This window comes from Parasteatoda tepidariorum, chromosome 3 (genome assembly GCF_982258835.1).
Source record: "Parasteatoda tepidariorum strain Cologne lab strain chromosome 3, Ptep-v5.0, whole genome shotgun sequence".
Lineage (NCBI taxonomy): Eukaryota > Metazoa > Arthropoda > Arachnida > Araneae > Theridiidae > Parasteatoda > Parasteatoda tepidariorum.
In genome coordinates, this window is record NC_141757.1 from 21,855,388 (window position 1) to 21,879,158 (window position 23,771).

Consider the following 23,771-nt stretch of genomic DNA (forward strand, 5'->3'; position numbering starts at 1 on the left):
AAACAGACTTGTGGATCAAAAATGTCATCAGTTTCCCTTCTTAACAAATACAAGAGATAACAAATACAAAAAAATATTTGTAAAATAAATTCTGGTTTAAATAAAATAAAAAAACTTACTCTTACTGCTTTCAACCATTCAATTTCCTTATTTAAAAGATTCTGAGCAGTTGGCAATGGACAAGATGATGAGCAGGCATAGTTCAACAAGCGGCAGAGTAGTGTGAAAAACTCATGAGAATTCTTCGCATATTCTTTCACAGATGACTAGGAAAGGATAAAAATTATCATAGATTAAAATATTTCAAAATATTTTCTTACTAAAAACAAAAATTCAACTAAGTGTGTAAAAAAAAATATATTATGCAAAAATTACTACTGCCATTTAAAAGTTTTTAAATTATTACTTTTTAGCAGTAAAAATAAATTCCTACACCAAAATATATAGCCTAAAGTGTATATACCTTTACTGGCACTCAAAGTAATCACTATCAGTTACAATACATGGTGTTCTTTAAAGAAAGTCCTAGTTCCAACAATATATTTAGACTATTGCAGGGTGTGTAGCCAAATATTTTATCACGATCATGATAAGATAATGTGAAAACTACGCTTTTGCATTCATAATACGTGGCAAAAATCGACACAGTAGAGAAAAAAATCTCATTTTCGAAAAGGGAAAATTAAGCACTTTTTAAAAACACCCACTAAAAAAAGCACCTTTAAGGGCCTTTAAAAAACAAGAATTGAAAATAAGCACTTTTTAAAAATGCTATGTAGAAATGCTCAATATCTGCGCCATTAGTTACAACATATGGCATATCCAATCAAAAGTCCAATTCATTCCACGCACATTAACAAAATGTGGTACTTTAGACTGGAACACCAAATTACGGAAAGAATTGGATTTAGAGTTGGACTCAAAGTTTACCAATACACATCTAGATGTGCATTTTATACATTGGATTTAAGTTTAACGTCTCAAAAATTTTAATCAGTGAAAATAATTAATTTCTGTTAAAACTATTAAGAATTTTTTTCCCCATGCTGTTGGAAAAAGAAAATTCCACAGTAACTCAGTAGATTAAATTATTTATCATGTATGCATGAAGTTGAAAGACTTTAATAAATATATCAGTGATGAATGTAGAAAGAGAGTGACATGACAACTCTTTCACATATCCTGAATTCAGAAAATAGTTTCTCGTTGCTCAACACTGCAAATAACTGCAACTGTTCAGGAAAGAGCTTTTGCAATCATAAAATAAACATGCATTAAATATAAATGTGTTTTGTTTGAGGATAAGAATTTGGATGACCTTTGAAGTTATCTTAAGAAGGACTCATCTTTTCAAGCCAACAATAAAGGTGTTAATTTTGTAATTTTAGACAAATTTTGACGAGTGCAACTTTGGACATACTGTAAAGTTGTAGAAAAGCAAGAGCATAAAAAATTGTCAATAAATTTTATTTGTAATTTTTTGTTTTAATATTTGGAAACCTCAGTCTAATTAACCAGTAAGTAAAGTAAAAACATTGAAAAATAATGTGGAATAATATTTGAGGCTCAATCAAAAACTGAATATAAAAAATATGTCAGTTATAAAATAATTTTTGCTATTAAATCGCAGAAATTCAGTGATTTACAAACTTAATCAGTTTCGAATTGTAACCCTCAAATTCAAATTTCATTCCTCGAAAATTATTAGAGGAGTGAAAATACACACCAAAATTATTTTTTATTTGGATAACACTGGTTGAATGTGTGTCATACTTGTTTGATGGCATCATGTGTCTTAGTTGCCAAACATTATATTAGAAAATATTATCTAAGTCAATTTTTCTCATTAAAGTAGATCTGTTTCTAATGAATAAAAATAGTTTCTTGAATTTCAAACAAAATAAAAATAAACCTCATTTATTACAATAAAAATTGGTTATTTTTCAATGTGTTTTACATTAGGCCCAGATTGACCATAGATATATGTCAATCTGGGTCTCCCTAAGCGTTTTTCGAATGGCCACCTGCTTGCCCTTTGATCCCAATAAATGTGCGCCCTTTTTGTAAAAATAAGACACTATTGCTTAAAAAACACTGCCTTTTATTCATACTCCATTAACTCACTGCTTAAATAATAATTACACACTGGATCTGTGTTTATAGGTTTAGTTTTGATTACTATTACAAATACAGTAGGGAACCGATTATCCGGAACGATCGGGACCATCGCTATTCCGGATAACTGATTTTTCCGGTTTTTTGAATCGCTACAAAAAGCCGTTTTTTTAATTGTTAAACTAATTGTAAAAATATTTGGAAATAATCTTAAAAAGAAGAAAAAACGATGAAGTTATACACTAATGATTATTTCCAAAATGATGGTAAGGTAAACATCTTTCAAAAAAGAAAGAAAAATCCTGAAATCTTATGAGGAAAAAAACATTTTTTAAAAAAAAATGGCAGGAAAATTTATTGAATTTTGTTCCGGTTTTTTGGTTTTCTGATTTCCGGATAAAGGGTTCTGTGCTGTATTTACTTTGTAAGGATTACTCTCAACTTGCACCCTCAAGTACTCTTATTTATTTAGATAATTTTTAAGCAATTTTAAATCTTAAACTATTGTTTTAAATAAATACTAGTTGTGAAATTTTTTTCAAATATTTTCTTTTACAAATGCTCATTTTTTTTAATAAATTTCACTTTAAATTACAAAAATCAGCTTTCGAGTTGTTTATCAAATAGTAATTTTTATTTAGTTTACTTTTTTGAAGAAAAAAATAAAAAATAAGCACAGATATTGTCTTTTAGCATGCCTTTAATTATTTTTACAAACTAATTTTTTTTTTCGTATTTTGATGAGAGAATTACTTCTTGAAATATACACAAAAAATAGTACAAGAGGGTAGTTGAAAAATTATTGAGGATAAAATTCAGTTATTACATAATATTACACATTTTTCTAAATTTTTACAGTGTTAAGTTACCTCAAAGTGCCCTTTCAAGAGAGGAAGAGCCCCATCCCTTTTTATTTCTAGGGAGAATTCTGGATATATGCATAAAATCTGAATTCCTAATTAGTTTCTCTCAAAATCAAGAATACAAAATGAAATAATCTCCATTCCTCTCTAATGAGAATGAAGATAAAGATAGTTAAAAATTAAGGTTGGCAATAAATCATAACAATATCATTTTGATTGACTACAATGCAATTTAGATATTCAATATTTAATAAAACTACTTACCATTAGCTGAGTAAATAGTAGAGTTATAGAAAATATAAGGCACTGATGACCAGGATAACACTTTGTGGCAATAAGTAAGAACTGTTCGGCAGCACATGCTCTAATAGACCTGAGAAGATTTTTTAGTATTTAGCGACAATTTCGCAAATATCATGAATTTGAGCTTAATAAAGAAGAACAATTTGCACATGACAAACAAAACAGATTAAAATAAATTCAACAATATACAAAATAAAAGTAGACAATAATAAGTAAAAAAACATTTTTTCAGTATCAAATGATATAATCTTTGAAATTGTAGTTTAAATTTTTTAAGCATTGGTATTTAACCAAGCTTAATTGTAAACCTAGCTTGACACCTAGACAGTTAAGTAAGATATTGATAGTCCATTATAATTTAATCAAAATAATCAAATTGATAATTTAGTAATTTAAAGTTGATTTTCATACTTTAGATGGAAATTCGTTCAGACTGAATAAGGTAATTATAGGGAATAATAAGTCAGTCATTTTTTTTAATTAAACAAGATTTCAATGTCTAAATTTGTGAACATTTTACAGACACATTTTAAATATTTACAATATATACTGTAAGCCACACTTTTTCTAAAGGTGATTAACGTTTAGTACCATTTCCAGGAAAATACATTACTTATCTGGCTTTTACTAAATAAGTACTTAGATGAGTATAAGATTAAATTCAAATATATTAACGTTTAGTTCCATTTCCAGAAAAATACATTCCTTATCTGGCTTTTACTAAATAAGTACTTAGATGAGTATAAGATTAAATTCAAATATATCTTACAAATATATCTTACAATAAATTAGAAATCCCTAAAAACATTGCACACTTAATATGCAGTGTGTTTATAGATTTTGATTTCATTTTAATATAATCCAACTTGTATAACATTAAAATTATGCAATTTAAAGGTATATTTATTTTTTAATAAATATCTTTGTCAAATGTATTAAGTACCACTATATGTTATATTTTAATCAACACATATTTTTACTAATTCAAACTTCTTTTACAGCCCCATTGCATTTGATTACTATATATTATCTATATAATAACATTATATAAGAGCATATAAATAACATTTACTCACCTGTTTTTACACATAAGTAGTAATTCTATTATAAATAGATGCCAAGTTTTATCTTTCATAAGTGTGTCTAAGGCTTCTGGACATAGAGCTAGTGAAATTGTCAGGACTTCTAAAGCTTCACGACATAATATAATCTCTTCATTTTCGGTGGGTTTTGAGACCTGCGAAATTATAAGTAAAACAATCATCAATAAATCAAATAAATAAATTTTACAGAGAATTTATAAAGAAAATAATTTCAGCCATACTTTATCTTGCATTAGAAGTTCATCTGGAGAGGCATGTAACAATTCCATTGAGCCCGAAGAGGAAGCCCAAGCCATTTTTTTAATAGCTTTTACAGTACAAAGGTCTGGACGATGATTTATGGCCTAAAAAGAATTGTTTACAGTGTTATAGTTTTTAAACATGTCTTTTTCAATGGTATAAAACAAATCAACTTTGAAAAAAAGACTTAAAAAGCATAAGAGTTAGGTATTTAGAAGCATCAAGAAAAACATGGCATCAATATAGATCAAGATTTATCATTCATATCTAAGCAATCAAGCTTAACTTTAAAGAAAACAGGGTTGCCACTCAAATCTGGAAAAAAATTCCCTGTACATATTATACACAATATATTAAGAGGAAACAACTTTGCTCTTGCGTGAGCTATATTGGGCTAACTATATCTAATCGCTGGAAAAACAGCTGAACATACTTGAATAATGCTATAGTAAATGAAATAGTTTTGTATAGCTCAAATATCATGGTTAAATATCCCATAGATTATGCTTTGAGTGGTCACCATTCTTTAAAAGACAAAAATAAGAAACAAAATTCCCTGTATTTTCCCAGTTTGTAAAGCAAAAAAATCAAAATTCTCTGTATTTTCCCAGTTTGTAAAGAAAAAAAAAAATCAAAATTCCCTGCATTTTCAGGTGATTTTTAAATTCCCTGTATTTTCCAGGTTTTTCCTGTTCTCCCTGTCGAGTGGCAACCCTGGAAAAAGAGAAATGAGTAGAATATTTCTTGATGACAATTTATAATTAAATAATTCCAATAGAATTGAAACCAAAGAAAAAAATTTGAAAAATTTAAAAAAAAGAAACTATTTTTTTCTTCAAATTCAGATAGATTGTAAAAGTTTGCAAACACCAACATTTCAAACTTGAGCTCTGACAGATGAAAATAAAAAATGCTTAAACTTGTTTCTCCCTCCCTACTGGTTAAACCCCTTTGCACAAATAGCATGTCTGTATATCTCTATGCTTTTCCTACTTTCATTTGAAGATCAAACACAGAGAGAAGTTCTTGTTCAAAGAACTAAAACTACATTATGTCCATTTCTGTACTTTATTCATATAGTTATTTTTTTTATTTAGTTTATTTCTAAGAGTATTTTTTAATGCAAAATTGAGCACTGTTAAGTAAATGTAATCTTGTTTGTCAAATCTTATAGATTAAAAAATAAGATTGTAGTTTCAACTTGAAATTTAAACACAGCAATCAGATGAAACTTATTTATATTATAAAAGCTTGAATCCTATATAAATATTTCTTGTCTATCAATGTATCACTATTTCATACACAACAGTGATTGTTAGTTTCAATTGCACAAACACAAAGCACAAAACTTTAGATAAAAGAAACAAACACCTTAGAAATAAAACCAATTTAATTTTAGAATTTTGCAACGGTCTAAACTCTTTGTAGCACACTTCGTGAAATTCTTCCATTAAAAACCACGGACTTAGAAATTCTTCCCTATTTAAATGCTTAATTTTTTTCCCACTTGTTATAAGAATATTCATCAAAAGATAATTATAGATATTAGCCATCATAAAATGTTCAAGAGATTTTTCAGTTTGATATCAGAGGGTGGAAATTGGAACCTGAAATTGAGTATATCTTGCACCATGCAGCTGTGTTGCACATGCGAGTGCAATAATTTCACTGAACCCAGCTCAGTAGACAAACCTGCGGAATCCAAAGTATTTTATCAAACATGTAAAATGATTGGCGCTTTTAAATGCTAGAGACTGAATATAAGCCAAAATGGATTGTGGTACAATGCATTGTTAAAACGTTGAATAGAAACAATGCCAAAAGCAAACTTTTGTATAATACATGCCGAAAATCGACATGGTAAAGACAAAAATTCTCATTTTCGAACAGGGAAAATTAAGCACTTTTTAAAAACAACTAATAAAAAAGTACTTTAGGGGGGCTTTTAAAAACGAAAATAAGTACTTTTAAGCACTTTTTAAAAACGCTACACACCATGTGACACTATCAAAATAAAAATCAATTTGTTGAATAATATAAAAAATAAATAACTAAAGATACATACTTGATCATGTAAAAGCTGAGCCAACCTAGCAGAGACATTCCTTAGCATGAACTCGGAATTAGGGTGAGGTATGTGATTGAGAGCCTGCTGTAACACAGATGGCCTACCTTGCAGAGTAACAGAACTGGGAGAGGTTGGGGACATTGTTCCAGAAGCATTACGTACTCGCACAGCTTCTGATTCAACTTGTACTATACACTTGCCAACAGTTGTTAAAATTAGTTTCATTATTTTTAAAACAATTAAGTATGCTGCCCTGAAAATAGCAAAAAAAGTAAATATTGTAACATATTACAAATTTAACCTGGTTTAAAATTTAATTTAAATTGACATAAAATTTGAATTTTCACCATAGAATTAGCCCGATAAAATTACTATGAAATACGCCTTTTCCTTTACCACACATACATATTGTAAATATAAATTATTCAAAATTATAAAAATGTTTAGCTGATAAAGAACATAGTTTTATTGAAATCTTTTAAGATTTTAATTTTATAGAAAGTTCAGAGTCTGAGTGGCACAACATATAAATAACAAATTTATGAAAACAGGTATGTTAGTATCTGTTATATTTAACTATGCCTCTCACTCAAATTAATAGAGGAATATAATATAATATGTTAATATGAAATTATTCCTCTCATCAAAGTTAGTTTTCTTTTTAACTGCTAATCTTTTCAACATCTTTTGAAGTGTGCACATTAACGTAGTATAAATGTTCAAATTATCAAAGCAAGAGATAAAAAGTTTTGCAAAAACTTTTCTTGTTTTGTAAAAAACTTAGCTTTATTTATTTGTTTTGTTCGTAAAGTTTAATCCTCTGGCGTTTTTACATTTTCATTTATACAGCTTCAAAATGTTCACCTTTTTTTAAAAAAAATAAAACATTGCTTTGGGCAAAATCTTCACATTCTTCATCAGAAAACTGGTACAAAGGGTCACTTTTCTCCAAATTCCAGACAGATAAGATATGTACTATGTACTTCTATGACTATTTACTATGACTTTCTATGTACAGGATCATTTGTAAGTAGAAAATGGAATTTGGTTTTTTCATTTGTACAACTAGATGTAAACCACTTGTCCCATGCAACAATAAAGAAACCAAAGTTTGTACTAGTCAATGTTTGTATTGAATATTGAAAAAACTGAGCCATTGCAATAAAATTAATGCTTTAGCTTTAACTTAATTGAAGATAAAAAATTTTAACAACTGAAGACTGTAAAATATATTTATTATTAATAAGACTACACTATTACTCACCTCCAAATTATAAATTTTAACAAGTGGCCCATTCCAAGCCAAATCGACCCATAGTCGGTGCAGTTATGTCACAGATTTTCATTAAAAAAATTGTCGAAAAATTCTCAATAAAAAACACCCTAAATGATTTTTTTCAGCGTTTTCGGACCCAAACTACAATTAGTGCCTCATTTTCAAACTTGACACGATTCAAATGATTTTCAAACATGACTAAAAAAAAAATTTTTTTTTAAAAACTGAGGTGGTAAAATATTACTTTTTTCGTCTAAGAACTCCCCTTCAAAAATTATATCAATAAAATTTATTTTAAAAATTATATAAATATTTGTAACATTTTAATAGTTTATATACATAGTGTTGACTTTTTTCTTTAAAATGAAACCAAAATTAAGAAAATTGGCTCATAAATTCAAAAGATATATTTAACAATATCTGTTGTTACTTTTTTTCTTTAAATTGAGCCAAATTTCAAAATAATCCATTAACTGTAGTTTTGGTTTAAAACTTCAGAAAAATTTATTTTAGCTTTTTTCTATCAAGAACTTTTGCGCAAAAATTTTTCATGAAAATCTGATACGACGGCAACAAAATATTTTCAATTTTAGTCTAATGAGCCAAGTGAAAGTTTATTTGGAATTAGAAAGTTTATTACAGCTATGGCACATGTACTTCGTAGAACTATCTTAATTTTTTTTAAAAATTTACAATCAAGTACTTTTATAATTTTTATTTTCACTCTTTGTTTAACATTTTTATTCAAGCATTCAATAGTGGCAAATATGTTTAATTATATTTTGATTTTGACACAATTTACACATTAAATAATTAAAAAAATATGTACCTTTTAGTAGGCACATCAGCACCTTCTAAAAAATTATTTTTAGTAAGCATGCCTAATGAAACAGGCACACCACCACTACAAACAAAGTTGTACTGAAATTTTTGAGCATCTTCAGACATTGGATTATGAGCTGGCATCAGCAATGTATATACAACCTACAAAACAAAAATTCAGTTTCAGATCATTCGTTACAAATAATAGATTAAATAAGAACCTAAGTACAACAGAAAAAAAATTGCATAAAAAAATAAATATTAACAAAATGCAAAATTCTTCTTTCAGAAAAATGTAGGAAAAAAAATTTATTTTATGAACGCAGCATAAAATTTATTTTATGTAGGTAAGCAGACATTAATTTTTATACATATATTTTTTCAGTTTGCAAGGAAATTAAACAACTTTTTTAACTTTCATTATTTTATTTAAGTTTTTGTGAATTCTGTTTAGTTCAGTGTTAATATAAATTTTTAAAAAATAATAGTTAATATAAACAGTAAAAAAATTAATAAAAAGTTGGAGGTGGCCTAAATTTTTTTTGGAGACTTTTCACTTGCGTCCGGCTCCCAGTTCACCGTCAAGTACCCTTTTTTTAATATTAAGCTTTAACAAAACTCATAAAAGTGATCAAAACATACCTAAGCCTACAGTTCAGTGTAACTCTAAAAGCATCAACTTTAATTCTTCAAATTTTTTTAAAGATTTCTTGACAAGATCTCAATTCTCTAGAGCAGAACCTAATTGCCAAACTATCATTTGTGATCTACTTGTAACAAAACTCATAAAAGTGATCAAAACGTACCTAAGTCCACAGTTCAGTGCAACTCTAAAAGCATCAACTTTAATTCTTCAAATTTTTTTAAAGATTTCTTGACAAGATCTCAATTCTCTAGAGCAGAACCTAATCGCCAAACTATCATTTGTGATCTACTTGTAACAAAACTCATAAAAGTGATCAAAACATACCTAAGTCTACAGTTCAGTGCAACTCTAAAAGCATCAACTTTAATTCTTCACATTTTTTTAAAGATTTCTTGACAAGATCTCAATTCTCTAGAGCAGAACCTAATCGCCAAACTATCATTTGTGATCTACTTGTAACAAAACTCATAAAAGTGATCAAAACATACCTAAGTCTACAGTTCAGTGCAACTCTAAAAGCATCAACTTTAATTCTTCACATTTTTTTAAAGATTTCTTGACAAGATCTCAATTCTCTAGAGCAGAACCTAATCGCCAAACTATCATTTGTGATCTACTTGTAACAAAACTCATAAAAGTGATCAAAACATACCTAAATCTACAGTTCAGTGCAACTCTAAAAGCATCAACTTTAATTCTTCAAATTTTTTTAAAGATTTCTTGACAAGATCTCAATTCTCTAGAGCAGAACCTAATCGCCAAACTGTCAATTGTGATCTACTTGTAGCTCCCAGCTACATTTTCAGTAATCTTGTCAAGATTTTTTTTAAAGGCTGTATAGTTACACGAAATACCTCTTTATAGCAAATATAATATTTTTATAACTGCTGCAAGTTAATAATAATCATTCATGACTGTTATTAATTAGCACATGCAGATCTTGATTGATGGATAAAGTTTGGCCTAATTAACAAGAGCCTTGTTTGCTAATTATGAAAATGGCGCAAAATGTAAATGTCAAAAAAGATAATTTTGTGAAAATGAGAAACATTAGTGATCTAATTTTATAATATTTAAGATATAACTCCAACACGACATTGTTTGAGCTCATAAATATTTTCAAAAATTTAGAATTATTCATTGATTTTAATGATTTTTATCCAGGTGGAAAAATCTTACCCAATTAGTAGTTTTTAAAGTTTCATAACTTTGGAAATCTATAATCTGATTGATCACTCTAAAGCCCAAATGACGTATAATGACTTCATAACTTTTTCATAGTTATAGTAGTGAAAAGAGCTTCCCAAAGACTTGAGCTAGACTTTATTCCTCTGCTGAACTAATAAACCAAATGTAGCATTTTTTAAAGTTACTTTGGCTGAGAGTTCACTGTTGGATTTAAAAATAGTACAGTAGCTCAGAAGCTTAAAAATATTGGCAACAATGCCCACATTGCACTCTTACATTGAAATAGATTTATAGAATATAATAATCTTAGAAATAACTTCTCTGATGACAAAATAATTTTACTACAAGTTTTTATCTTTTGAACCAATTTAAAACCATATCTAAAAATAGTTATGGTAAATAAATAAATAAATTTAAAAAAAAAAAAAAACCAGGTAAAATTTATAGCTTGACAAGGAAACAGGAGAAAAGTAAAACTTAGAAGATTGGAAAAGTAAAATCTGCAAAACAGGAAGAATGGGCAAAGATAAATACATTTTCCCTAAGGATTGGAATCCTCCAATGGAAAGTTTTTTTTTTTAAAAATTTGAAAAAAATCCAACATTATCGATTTAAATATAATAAGAACCAACCTCTAGAGTATAAAGTACTTGAGAAGGAGATGGTGCATAGAAAATACTTTCGAGGGTAGATCTATCCCCTAGACTTGCATTTTCTTGGCATATCTTTTTTAATCTCTCTAGAGTATAATTGTCTAAGAAGGGAAAAAAAATCATTGTTTATATAATAAAGACAAGCTGTGTAGAAAAAAAGCTAAAATTATTATAAAATGTTTGTGTTTCTTACCAGGAGGCATCAATTTTAGAACAGCGTGGGCCTCATCTCTTAAAGCAGGAACATTCAAAGAGCTCCCTAAATCAGCAAGTTGAAACAGAAACTGAGCATATTGCTGCTGCTGAGACATCAACTAACAAGAGAAAAGCATTTGTTAGAAGAAAAAGCAATAAAATTTTTTGCATCAAGAATAAATGTCAAGAAATAGTATGCAAATGTCAAGAAATAGTTGCATCAAGAAATAGTATGTAAGTAAACATAAGCTTTACGTTTTAGGATTTATTTTGCTAATTTCCTTGATACTTCCCATTATCAGTCACTCAGTCAAAAATAGACTAATCTCTTATTATAGATATGTACTAGATACGATCAGCCACCAAGGTATTAGTAAACTGCTTTATCTTATTATTGATGTAATTTTAAACAATTTAAAATATTTGAATTTAGTTAAAGATATATAAATATAGCATAGTTAAATTAAATCATATTTGCATTTAATTAATGTTCTCACTTAATTATGAAAATTTTTAGTAGCAAAACTGAAAATAAAAACCTCAGTAAAATTGGTAAAACTTATAACAAAATACTGAATAATTTTTTAGTAAGCCACCTTAAAATGATAGAAATTACAAGCTATTATTTTCAGTCATAATCAGTCAATAGATTTAAAATACTAATTCACTAGTTTCCTTCATATTCTGAAAATTGCATAAGTAAGGTAATTTAATTAAATTCCCGTATAGTAATAATCAAAATTGCCAGGTTATTTAATTAAGTACCTCTATGGTCACAATAGAAACTTTAGTAATTTTTTTTAGTTTAAGCCTATAAATAAAAAGTAAAAATCTCAGCAAAATTAATGCTAAAAGAAACATTCGAGAAAAAGCCCTCACTAAGTAGTTTTTTAAATTACAATTGACAGGACTTGACTCCAATCTTCATCGATTGCTAGATTTTGAAGTTCTACTCTACTAATCATTTTAGGTATGAAAAATTGTGAAGTACAGAACGGGCAAAGAGGTTTTTCAATCAACACTTCATTTTTAATATTGACATCAACTGAAAAAACTTTCAGTTTTATATGTTACATTTTTATGAAAATTTAAGACATTGATATACTATTTATCTTCAACAAACTGAATCTCAGTTTAGTTGCATGAAACTTATAAATATCCTTATTTAAATCAACCACTAGAGAACAGTTTTTAAAACACAAATTACCATTAGCTGACCTAAATTATTAATCCTGATATTTCCCAAATTAAAATCTGGTGATTTTCTTACAATAAAAAGTTAGTTTCTCCATATTATTCAATGGCTAAGTTGTGTGTAGCAGGGAAAATTCCGAGTGGTTTTGTCCCAATACAACAGGCTTGGGAGTAAATGGATAGTTTACATTTTGAGTTTTACTTTTTCAGGTTAAATGTCTTGTGTTTGCATTACTGGATAGACATGCACAAAAAAATAGCATTGCAATTGTACACTGTACAGTTAGTAACACTAATAATTATTTAAGTCTTAATTAAGTATTTGAGCAAGGATATTTTTGATTTTATGCTCGACCTACAGTTTTTTGTCAGGAATTTTTTAATCTGTAATAACCATTGAAATTATCTAGCAATTGAAAGATACATTTATTGCTAACCCAACAACACTGTATATTTTTACATGATAACTGCACAAACTTAATATGCCCAGAGGTATTGACTGTGCTTCTTCATTAACATATCAGTATACAATCATTAAAAATATTTATTCACGAAATACAAAATAAATTGTCATTATAAAGCAACAAAATACATTTTAGTCAGCATTAAGGCAATATCTATTTTATATCTTCTTAAGATGTTAAATGTAAAATTTTCTTCACTTCTTTTAACAAAAAAACTTATATTTTATTCAATTCGCAAATCAAAAATTACTCCAATCTCAAATGCAGTCTGACGTAAGCTGAAAGAAATAGTGGGCAAAGACAGCCACAAAAAATCTTATCAGATAAATTTTATAGCTTAGACACAGTGAAGCATACCCTCCAACTGCTACGGAATTTCCGTAGTTTCAGAAATCTTCTTTTCAGAGGGTAGCAAAATTAATTTCCTAATATTTAAAAAAAATTAATTTTAGCGTAACTTGTCCACTATTACTTATAAAAGTGCAGGCCATATGGCTAGATTCTTAAGTTCTGATAAAAGTTTTATAAGAGATTCATTTGCTTTAAAAATTTCTACTTTGGTTCGCTACCACTAGAAAGAATTATTTTCAAAATCTTCATAAGTTGGAGGGTATGGTGAAGCATATATACCTATTTTCAAAAACAAGCTTGTCACCTTTTGTATAACTCTTAAAATGTTTATTTCAAGGGAGTAGTATGTATCACAAGTTTATGTACAACTAAACTTGTGATTGCTTTTTATGTTAATGATACGCATAATACCCGGGACATTAAAAATCGGTTCATAACGCAACCATAATATGTATAAATAACTCAGATGTTGTGTTGCTATTTGCCCTTTTACGGAAGTTCAAATTATTGTTTATGTCTGTCAAACGGTGGCATGCCAGCTTGTTTGATCAGATGTTATAACGTTTTTAGTAGCCCCTGTGCTTCAGCAGGATTGTATTTCTTCGCTTTCACGTTCAATTGTATAATCTTCATCATTCAAAATAAATAATTGTTCAACTGCAACAAAAATGTTTTTATTGCTGCTTCTTCAACACTGGGCTTGAATAATTCTACATTAACCAAACAAAAAAGACATCATGCAAGAAAATGTTTATAACTCAAAAAAGGAAGAGACATGTAACAGGCTGCCTTGGCTTTGGGTAACAGAACTTACCCAATGTAATAACACTTTCAGAGCAATTTAAAAATATTTAAAGTAAATAAAACTGTGCATTAATATTATTTTACAACGATTTTTTTTTTTAATTCATCCTAACTCAATATATATTTTTTTGGTGAAAGCTGCCAAGACAGCAAAATTCAATAAAGTATTAAGTGCTAAAATTTAAAAGAAAAAAACTTAACTATTTCTACTAGTTACATAAATACCCAGGGGATTTATAAGCATAGTAAAAAGTCATTAGACAAAGAAAGAAACTGAAATGAATTGATTGAGAAATGAAAAGAGAAAAATTGAAACAAAAATTTAAAACCAAATAAAAAAAATATATAAAATGGAAAAAAAAAAACTATAAAAAATTATAATTTCATTTCGAAAATTTTTTCTTTTGTGAGGCTGTTCATAGACATGTTTACTGTTAAACGTAGACTGTTAAAGTTGACACGTTTATTTTTCTATTATGTGGAAGTATTTTCTCTCCCTATCAAACAAATTTTGAATGAAAAAAAGTAGTTAACACTTACAACACCGGGAAGACAATTTTCTGCCTCAGCATTAGGTCCTTCAAAGGGGTGTTGAGGGGAGCCAGTTGAACTATCTGAACTTGAATCAGGAGAAGAGGGCATGTTTGTTCCAATCTGGCACAACTTTGCAGATATCACCTGACAAAGGAAAATGGATAAGCCTTATTTCACAATAAATATCTTAAATCGCAAAAAATTCAGTTCAATTTCAAATATTATTACAAAATTACCTACAGAAAACAGTAATTAGTTTCAACAAAGGATAGGATATATTTTGTCATGTTGACTAAAGAAAAAACAATTTGAAGAATGCAGTATGTCTGCAGTATGAAAACTATAGTATATCTGTTTATGTAATTTCATTTGTGCTTTATTCAGATTGTTATTTGCTTTAGTCATTTATAAGTTTTAATAGAAAATACCACATAAAATAGACGGAATTAATTTAAATGTTTCCTTTTACAAAAATGCATTTCTGAAACTTGGATGCAAGTGCAATAATTTTTTAGAAGTTTGTTTTTGCTCTAGAATACCCTTCTTTGCCTTCTAAGACATCTTTTTTGCCTTCTTGCCCTTAACGTTAAATCTTAAAATTTTCATTTTCTCTATGTTTTTAACTAACTTTTGATAAGACTTCAACATTATACCTTTAGAAATAGGACAAAAATGAAGGTCACTTTAATTGATTAGGAGAAGCAACACTTGATATCATATAGTAATTCTTTTCATTTTTTCTCAAAAATGTAAATTTGAGAATATTTGTATTTCAAATTTCATAATGACTACTTATTTTCATAGGCAATTTCATTTTGAGCATTTATATGTTTTTAGATTTTTAAATTTAACTTTCCTTATAGTTGAAAATGACGAAAACTGATTTAAATGATGCTGAAAAATCATCTTGACACTCATAACACAAAAACTGACAAATGTATAAACTCCTTATAAAAACACTTATTGCAAAATTGTATTAATATAATTTTGTCATGTGTTTTTTAAGTTTCAAAGCATACGGCTATGTAAAATTAAATATCCAACCTCAATTTAAGTGTAAAAATTAAGTTAATTATAAAAATATTTAAAATCTTTCTCTTCTGTTACTAATCCTCTGGCAATTAAATATGGTTAGGAGTAAAGAAGCATCTTAATATAAGCACAAAATGACAAAAATGGGAAAACAGATACAAAGTTGAATAAAAATGTTAAACAGAAATCCTTCATAATTACCATTTTGTCCCTGAGAGGTAATTGAGAAACTAATTTCTTATCGTCAGCAGGATCAAGCAATTCACCATTGACAAATAAATCTACTTTCATATTTACATTATTTGCTTTGACCCTACAAAACAAAAAGAAATATTAACAAATACCAGAATGAAGACAATGAAAGTAAACTAACATGAAAAATAAACATTTACTTTCACTTTAGTTATTCATTATAGTAAATAACATTTTAAAGATTTGATTTTATCTTTAAATGTATTTAAACTAAACAGTAATTATAATAAATTACCTAGTTAAAATTTGGCGACGTACTGCACCTAATGTGTCGTTTGAATGTGTCCACACTTCGGTATTGTCTTCAAAGCTACGTCCTTGATTGGAAAACCTTATTGTTAGTGTTAACTGTTTGCCTCTGTGTGCCCTATTGAGAAACATGGATCTCATCAATTAAAAATACAAGAACTCAATTTATCTACATTAGAGCTTTAAACTTTAGTTTTAAAAAACACTTTCAACATGGTGCATAGTAAAATCTTTGTACAAAATTAAGCACCTTTTAAGCACTTAAAAATACTTTTAAACACTACATACATTAACAAAATGCAAAATAATTTTCAAGGACATAATCATGATAAAATAACTATATAGTTTCTGACAAATAACTCTTTTTCTTGATTGCATTAGCCACCATAAAAAGATAGAGACTTTTCGGTTTGGTTTCAGAGGGAGGAAAATGAAGTCTGAAATTAAGAACCTCTTGCAAAATGCAGCTGAGTTGCACGTGATAGAGCAAGAATAATTCCCACTGAATCCAGTTCAGTATATGCACATGCAGACCAGCAAGCATTTAATCAAACATGTATAATGATTGGTGCTTTCATAAGAACAATGTGAAAATCACTCTTCTGCATAATACGTGGCCAAAATCGATATGGTAAAGAAAACAAATTTAATTTTCGAAAAGGGAAAATTAAGCACTTTTTACAAACACCCAATAAAAAAGCACCTTTAAGGGCTTTTAAAAAACGAAACTCGAAAATAAGCACCTTTAAGCACTTTTTAAAAATGCTATGCACCCTGTTTAAGTTAACTTTTTTTGGTAATTTTATCTCACAGAGTAAGGTTTATATAAAATTTCTTAAATCAAATTGTCAGAGCAATTACTCTAAACATAAAATATCCAGGAACACAGTATATCAGTTATGAACAAATATTGTTACAAATAAGATACAAATAAAACATAAGTTAAGAAATATTAAAACGGATCAATACAAAATCATTTTAGTTTCTTTATACAATATCACGAGGCTCACAATATGATTTAGCAAATTCTGCAAGTTGTTAGTTTTTTTAAATTAATTAAAAATTATTCTGCTTGCCCTTAAGTATGAAAATCCATAAATTAGATTGCAATATACTTCAAGATCTGCACAGAGCGGAAAGGGAAAAGAAAAAAAAAAAAAAAGACCACTCCTTAGGACCTTGAATACTTTTGATTTAATGATCATATTTTAATATTCTAGGACTCAATTTGAATTTTAAGCATCTGACTTTTTTGAAATTCAATATCTTTGGAACTATTTGACCGATTTCACTGAAATTTCATATTTTGCTATGTAAAATTACATTTGTTAGAATAATGCAAAATATTGTACACATTACTATTCAAAATTGACTTTTAAAAAAAATTTACCAGATAACACATTTCATGGCTTCTTAAGGTCTCCAGACTTGAATCCTTATGGATAAGGGAGTACTCCCAAGTTTTTATCCACCATAATACATAACGTCTGTCTCTGAATTTAAGTTTAGCATAGCACACTATAACATTCAAAGCATTCCCCGCAATATATAGTGTTATACTGTACAACAATTGAATATGTGATTTCGCACTACTAGATAATAACAGACAATGGTGAACATCATATAGAACATGTTTTGTAAACAAGATTTTATTTTATATCTGTCGTTGAACAGCCGACCCAATTTTGGGTTTACAACCAATGTTCAGCTCCATAGTCTTGTAATTTTGAACCAATCGAGAAGGCAAGGAAACTCCTCGATCAGAACCCGCAGAGGTATGGTTTGTTATGTGAAGCTGGAGGACTTTGTGACGCGACAGATTTAACGTGCATCAGACACCATTTATTACACGTGAGTCTTCAGCCCGCGGAGATCGAACCCATTAACTCTTGGACGTAGGCCCAGTGCTCTAACAACCAGGACATTTTTACCACATTTGACTTTATAACTTTTTCTAACAACTATTTACAGTTAAAATTCTATTATTATTTTGTTTGTTTCGAGAATAATACTTGTCATATTCCTATTTCTACCACAACCGGTTATTTGACCGGGAGAACAACTTATTGCTTTATAAGATTATCAGATCAGAAATTAAGATGTAATGCGTGTTCAAATCGACTCAATGTATTGCATTCGATTTGTTGCACATTTCTGCAAAGACTGTTGCATAGCTAGTTCAATCAGAATAACTGTGAATTCAAATTTAAAGAAAGTACCTAAAATTTTAGATTGGCATTTTTGTGTAAGAAAAAGGGACAAAAACCAAATGTTTTGGTAAGTAAAAACTCAGCGGTGCGACAGCCCTTAAGGGCCAAGGCCTACTGTGCCCATCTCAGTTTTCTTGACCTTGGGCTCTGGAGTGCAGGAGCATATGTTCCGGTCAGTTGGTCAGCTGAACGCGAAACCCCCAGTGTTTAGTTCCCAAGCATGCTTGGTACTCATTTATCGACCCACTGAAGGGATGAAAGACTGAGTCAACCTTGCCCGGCCCGAGGATCGAGCCAGGGACCTGTGGCACGACAGCGCGAAGCGCTACTGCTCAGCCACCGGGCGTCGTTTTGGTAAGTAGTTTATATTTCATTTTGATAGCTTTACTTCATTTCAAACTAACTGTTAGTTTTTACCCAGAAAAATGTCGAAACAATCAAGAGAGCACAAGTTCTTAGAAGAAATAATATTAATTATAAGAATAATTATAATCCTTATATATTCTTATAATTATAAGAATTATAGAAATAATAATAATTAGAAAAAATATGTTTGTGGAAAATGTACAATACAAACACCCTGTTTATGTAAAAAATTCTTATTCTTTGTGCTTGTAATACATGAAAATTGGCAATACACAACTTTGTTTAATTATAATTTTTTTAAAGTTTATTTCCTTCCTAACATCCATATTTCATACATTCAATCAAGAAACATAAAGTCCGGTCATTTGACCGGCTATGGTAGAAATAGGTATACAGGGGTGATTGTGGGCCTAAGTCAAAATTCCGGAAAATTTCTCGAGTAAAAAAAAAAGATAAAGAAAAAAAAAGTTTAAATTGAAAAAAATTTAAACAAGGTTTTTTTTCTTCCCTTTTCTCAATATTTCTTAGTTAACTTAAAATATATTTCAAATTTTACACATACCTGTGATGACCTGGAGAAGTAATTACAATTTACATATATGTCTTTCTTTCTTTCTTGAGTTTATGATTATAACAACTATTTACTGATAAAAAATGAATATTAATCATGAATATAAGCTTATAAAATATCTCTCTGGCTCTCCCTTACAAACAAATAAAATAAACTGTTTTTTTATGTTCAACCTTTGAAAATTTGATTGCCGGAAACTTCTGTGATCAATGATTTTTTTAAACGTCTGGACCTTCGATCTCCGGAAACTTACGGATAACTGTTAGCGAAAAATCCGGAAATCCGGATTTTTTCCGGAGCACAATCAGCCCTGGGTATATATTAAGTGCCAGTATGTTTAGTGTTAAAAAAACAGGAAGCAGGTATGATAAAATATTATAATTTTTAAAATCTACTGATGTTACCTTGCCATTGGTAAAATGGATCTTTCTTCTCCATAATCACCATCACACTGGCCAACATACTCTCTCAGGACTTTTAACACACGTACCATTCTGGTTGTTTCTTGTCTCAGTCTATTAAAACTGTCTTTATCTCTTTCGAGAACTGATATTGTGTCAAAAGCAGCTTTTAACCTGTCCATGCAGGATTGCACAAAATCTTCATGGATATCCATTTGACTAGCTTGTAAACGAGGTCCTAAATTAGTGTAAGTTTCTTTTAATAGTTCTATGGCTCTGTTTGCAACATCTTCACTCCCACACAACACAACCTATAAGGACAGAAGAGGAATCAGTTAAATTTAATTAGCAATACAGTTGTGATTTCGGTAATCTGAGAGTTTTTTTCTTATTATTTTTTTTAATAATTATTCTCCAGCCATAGAGTGGACCTTAAGTAGTTTATTTCCTTTCTTTTATTTTTTTTAAATGAATATCTTTTAAAAGACAATTCATTTATAAGTCACAATCCAGACGTTATCTTTAATATCAAATAAAATACACTCTAATAATAATAATTTACTTAAAGAAATATTGTAACGTATAAGTACAATATTTCTTCAGAGGTTGTAACAGTGCAGAGACACTCTTCACAGCATTTCATTAACATATTTAAAATTTAAAGTATAGAAAAAAGGAGTTCAGATCAATCTAGAGTAAGCCACATTTTAAATGATCAAAAAGTTTTTTTCTTCCAAAAAATAAAAATGTAAACAAATTATGGCATTAACATTATAATTATTATCATATACAATTTAAAAAAACTTAGCGGGAAAGTAATCCTCTAATAGTTTGTTTGCTTTATGATAATTTTCTTTTAAAGCTTTTGAAACTTCATGGCTTACTGAAGGCTTGTCTGAAATCATTTTGCTTTTAAATTTTAAAAAACCAAAGGATGTGAAACAGAATTTGTTATGGAAAATTTCTCAGTCTAAAAAACACCAACTTTTTCTAGCTTAATGATCATGTACTTCAAAACAACTAAACTTTACTACTATAATTTTAATTCTGACTTATGCATAGGATATAACAAACTAAATCAGCTTCTTAAGGGTAAAAAGATGCTTAGTTTGAACTATAACTTTTGCCAACTTAAGTTACTTAATAATAACCAAAACTAACACTTTATAAGTTCTTATAAATTTTTTCTTTAAAGAAAAACAGCTAGAACCTTTCCTGCATCAAAAGACCAGTTTCTCATACATTATTCAATGAAAAAGTAGTTCATAAAGGAAAATTTCTGCACAATTTTGCCAAATCAAAATGCTTAGAGGATAAAATGAAGAAATTAAAAATAGAACTTACTCTCCACAAGTAATCTAAACCTAAAAGCTCTAAGTCATTCATTAAAAATGCCCTCCTTTTAGCTATAAGTTTGCTTTCTTTGGAATTTACAGCTTTGAAGAAACGGTCAAAACACCTAATAAATGAATGAAAAAATATAATAGAATTAAGATATAATAAGATTATAACACATTCATAAGATTCTATACATTTTCATATTATCTCATAACTCAAAAAATTTCACTTTCACTAAGAAATCAAAAATTTCTTTAAAAAAAATTACTTACTTTATCCCACTTTCTGTTAATAAGCAAGGATCCAACTGTAGAACAATTCCTTCAAAGAAATCTCTGTTAATGTCTGGATCAAGATCTGGCTCTTCACCCATGAGCTAAAAAAATGTTTGTTTTTAACATCACTTTACTGAAAAGTATATAATATATACACTAGATACAGTCAGAATTTTTAGATACTTTACTTTAATAACTATGATAATTAAGATATTAGAATTATTTCAATACGATATTTCGAGCTATCATCTAATGGAAATTGCATAAACTTGCACTGTATCTATCTGGAAATAACACCAAAGAAAAGTTTTTTTAAAAAAATTTGATTATAACTATAAGTCATTTATCACTATGATTTATAATTTCTTAAAATGCAAGGAGGACATTTGTCTCTCAGAACAAACGAATTAGATTAGATTAAAATGTTCAAATGCAAATTTCATTGAGTTAGTGAGTTAGGAACTAATACACAAGAAATCAGGTATACAATTGTATCCCAGTCAAATAAAATGTACAACCAAAATAAAGTCTAGATTCAATAATAAAACAAACATATAACTTTCATATGGCGTTAAATTGAACCAAAAGATGCCGCAATCTTGATATGGCGTTAAGGTGAACCATAATCTCTTTCAAATCGCTGTAATGCTTAATATTGTGTTAAATTAAACCATGATAATGTTCAAATTTGCAGCAAACTTAATATGGTGTTAAGTTGAACCATAACATAATTCAAAATTGCAGCAATCTTTATAGAGTTTAGTTGAACTATAATATGGTTCAAATTTGCTGAAATGTTAATACATTGTTAAATTGAACCATAATATCTTTCAAATTTGCTGCACAGTTAAGGGAATTTCCATAGAACCAGAAACTAGTTTTGGCAATGACAAACATGAACTACATGAAATATAATGAATATCTTTTTGGGAAACAGCCCTTTTAAATAAGATTAATAGGTTCTCTCAAACATAACCTTTTAAACAAACAACAATAATCTTTAGTTCTAATGAACTAAAAATTATTATTTAATTACACAAAATCAATACCTTTGAAAACCATTTGAAACACGCTTCACGGTCTGTGACATAAACTGCATTTTCAGCAAGACAGGACCAAATCTAAAACAATAAAAAGGTTATTAAAATTAATAAGTAAAAATTTAAGCAAATTTGTAAGAACTCCAACTACAATTTTTTTAAACTTCAGATAAATTCAAATTGTCATAAAAACAGTAAATGCATAACATAAACAGTATACAGCATAGTAATTGCAGTATCATTTCAATTATCAAGATAATTTTCATAAATTCAGGAGGACAAAATGGTGAATTTGAATGTTAGAGATTTAAGAGAACCACAATCCAGATGCGGTGAACCTGATGCATTATTCTCATAGATAACATTTTTGAGTAAACCAAATTTACTCTGACCAACTTTCCATTGCAACAAATAGTCTGACTTTTTGACAAAAAACTATAAATAATTATTTTCCATACCATAACATGTAAAGCTAATGTAAACATATACTACACTTTCAGTTAACTTAACACTAGATTGTCCAAGGAAGTAATTTTGACGGCTTTTTAATTTCAATTATAAAAACAATAATGCATATAATGACACAATATATTAGAATTTTGTGACTTTTTGTAAAACATATATTTTTTAAGAGGTAATATTTACTAATAACTTGTTATATAACTGTAAATAATATTTAAAAAAAATTAAAAATTAATTTTAAACAAATTTCTTTACACATTAGTTATTTTTTCACAATCCAGCCATTTCGACTGCGTTTGGGCAATATAGGTTTATTTTAATTTTTAGCAAGCTAATTTTGATGTTTCTTCAGAATTTAAATAAAATGTTTCATATGAAATTGTAAAAAATATTTTTATTTATATGAACAAAAAGATCCAATTTTATTTTTTAATGATTGGAAGCAATTTCTAGTAAGATAGATTGACTCCTTAATATAAATTATAAGAGTTAATGATTTCTCTACAATTTTTCTCTGAACTCTACAGTTTTTTCTAACTAAATAATAAGTGTAGCTCATCATACTTCAAAACAAAGTTACTCTAAGGCAGATATGAAAATTGGAAAATATGTTGAATATTTATTTTTTAATAAACATTTACTAGCTTTCACTTTTTTAGAATTTTAATTAACATGAGCAGAATGATAAATTAAAATTTAATTTGTGACATAGCTATTACATATAAAACCATCATTAATAGAATAAGTTAAAATTTA

General features: G+C 28.3%; 1 protein-coding gene across 19 annotated transcripts in view; it reads right to left on the reverse strand.

Moving 5' to 3' along the window:
* Positions 1-23,771, reverse strand: part of faf (ubiquitin carboxyl-terminal hydrolase-like faf) — a 99,071-nt gene that overhangs the window by 53,022 nt on the left and 22,278 nt on the right. For all 19 annotated transcript variants that reach the window (XR_015432453.1, XM_087158946.1, XM_087158939.1 and 16 more), the window contains 15 exons: positions 22,563-22,634; positions 21,511-21,614; positions 21,245-21,359; positions 19,904-20,211; positions 16,339-16,470; positions 16,053-16,164; positions 14,826-14,963; positions 11,471-11,591; positions 11,257-11,378; positions 8,798-8,952; positions 6,690-6,945; positions 4,606-4,728; positions 4,358-4,518; positions 3,243-3,351; positions 120-266 (listed from right to left, as the gene is read on the reverse strand). Coding sequence is in view for 18 of the 19 variants with exons in the window: in XM_087158946.1 (XP_087015072.1) it covers positions 120-266; positions 3,243-3,351; positions 4,358-4,518; positions 4,606-4,728; positions 6,690-6,945; positions 8,798-8,952; positions 11,257-11,378; positions 11,471-11,591; positions 14,826-14,963; positions 16,053-16,164; positions 16,339-16,470; positions 19,904-20,211; positions 21,245-21,359; positions 21,511-21,614; positions 22,563-22,634 (2,175 nt within the window). In the remaining variant the exon portion in view is untranslated. The remainder of the gene's footprint in view (positions 1-119; positions 267-3,242; positions 3,352-4,357; positions 4,519-4,605; positions 4,729-6,689; positions 6,946-8,797; positions 8,953-11,256; positions 11,379-11,470; positions 11,592-14,825; positions 14,964-16,052; positions 16,165-16,338; positions 16,471-19,903; positions 20,212-21,244; positions 21,360-21,510; positions 21,615-22,562; positions 22,635-23,771) is intronic.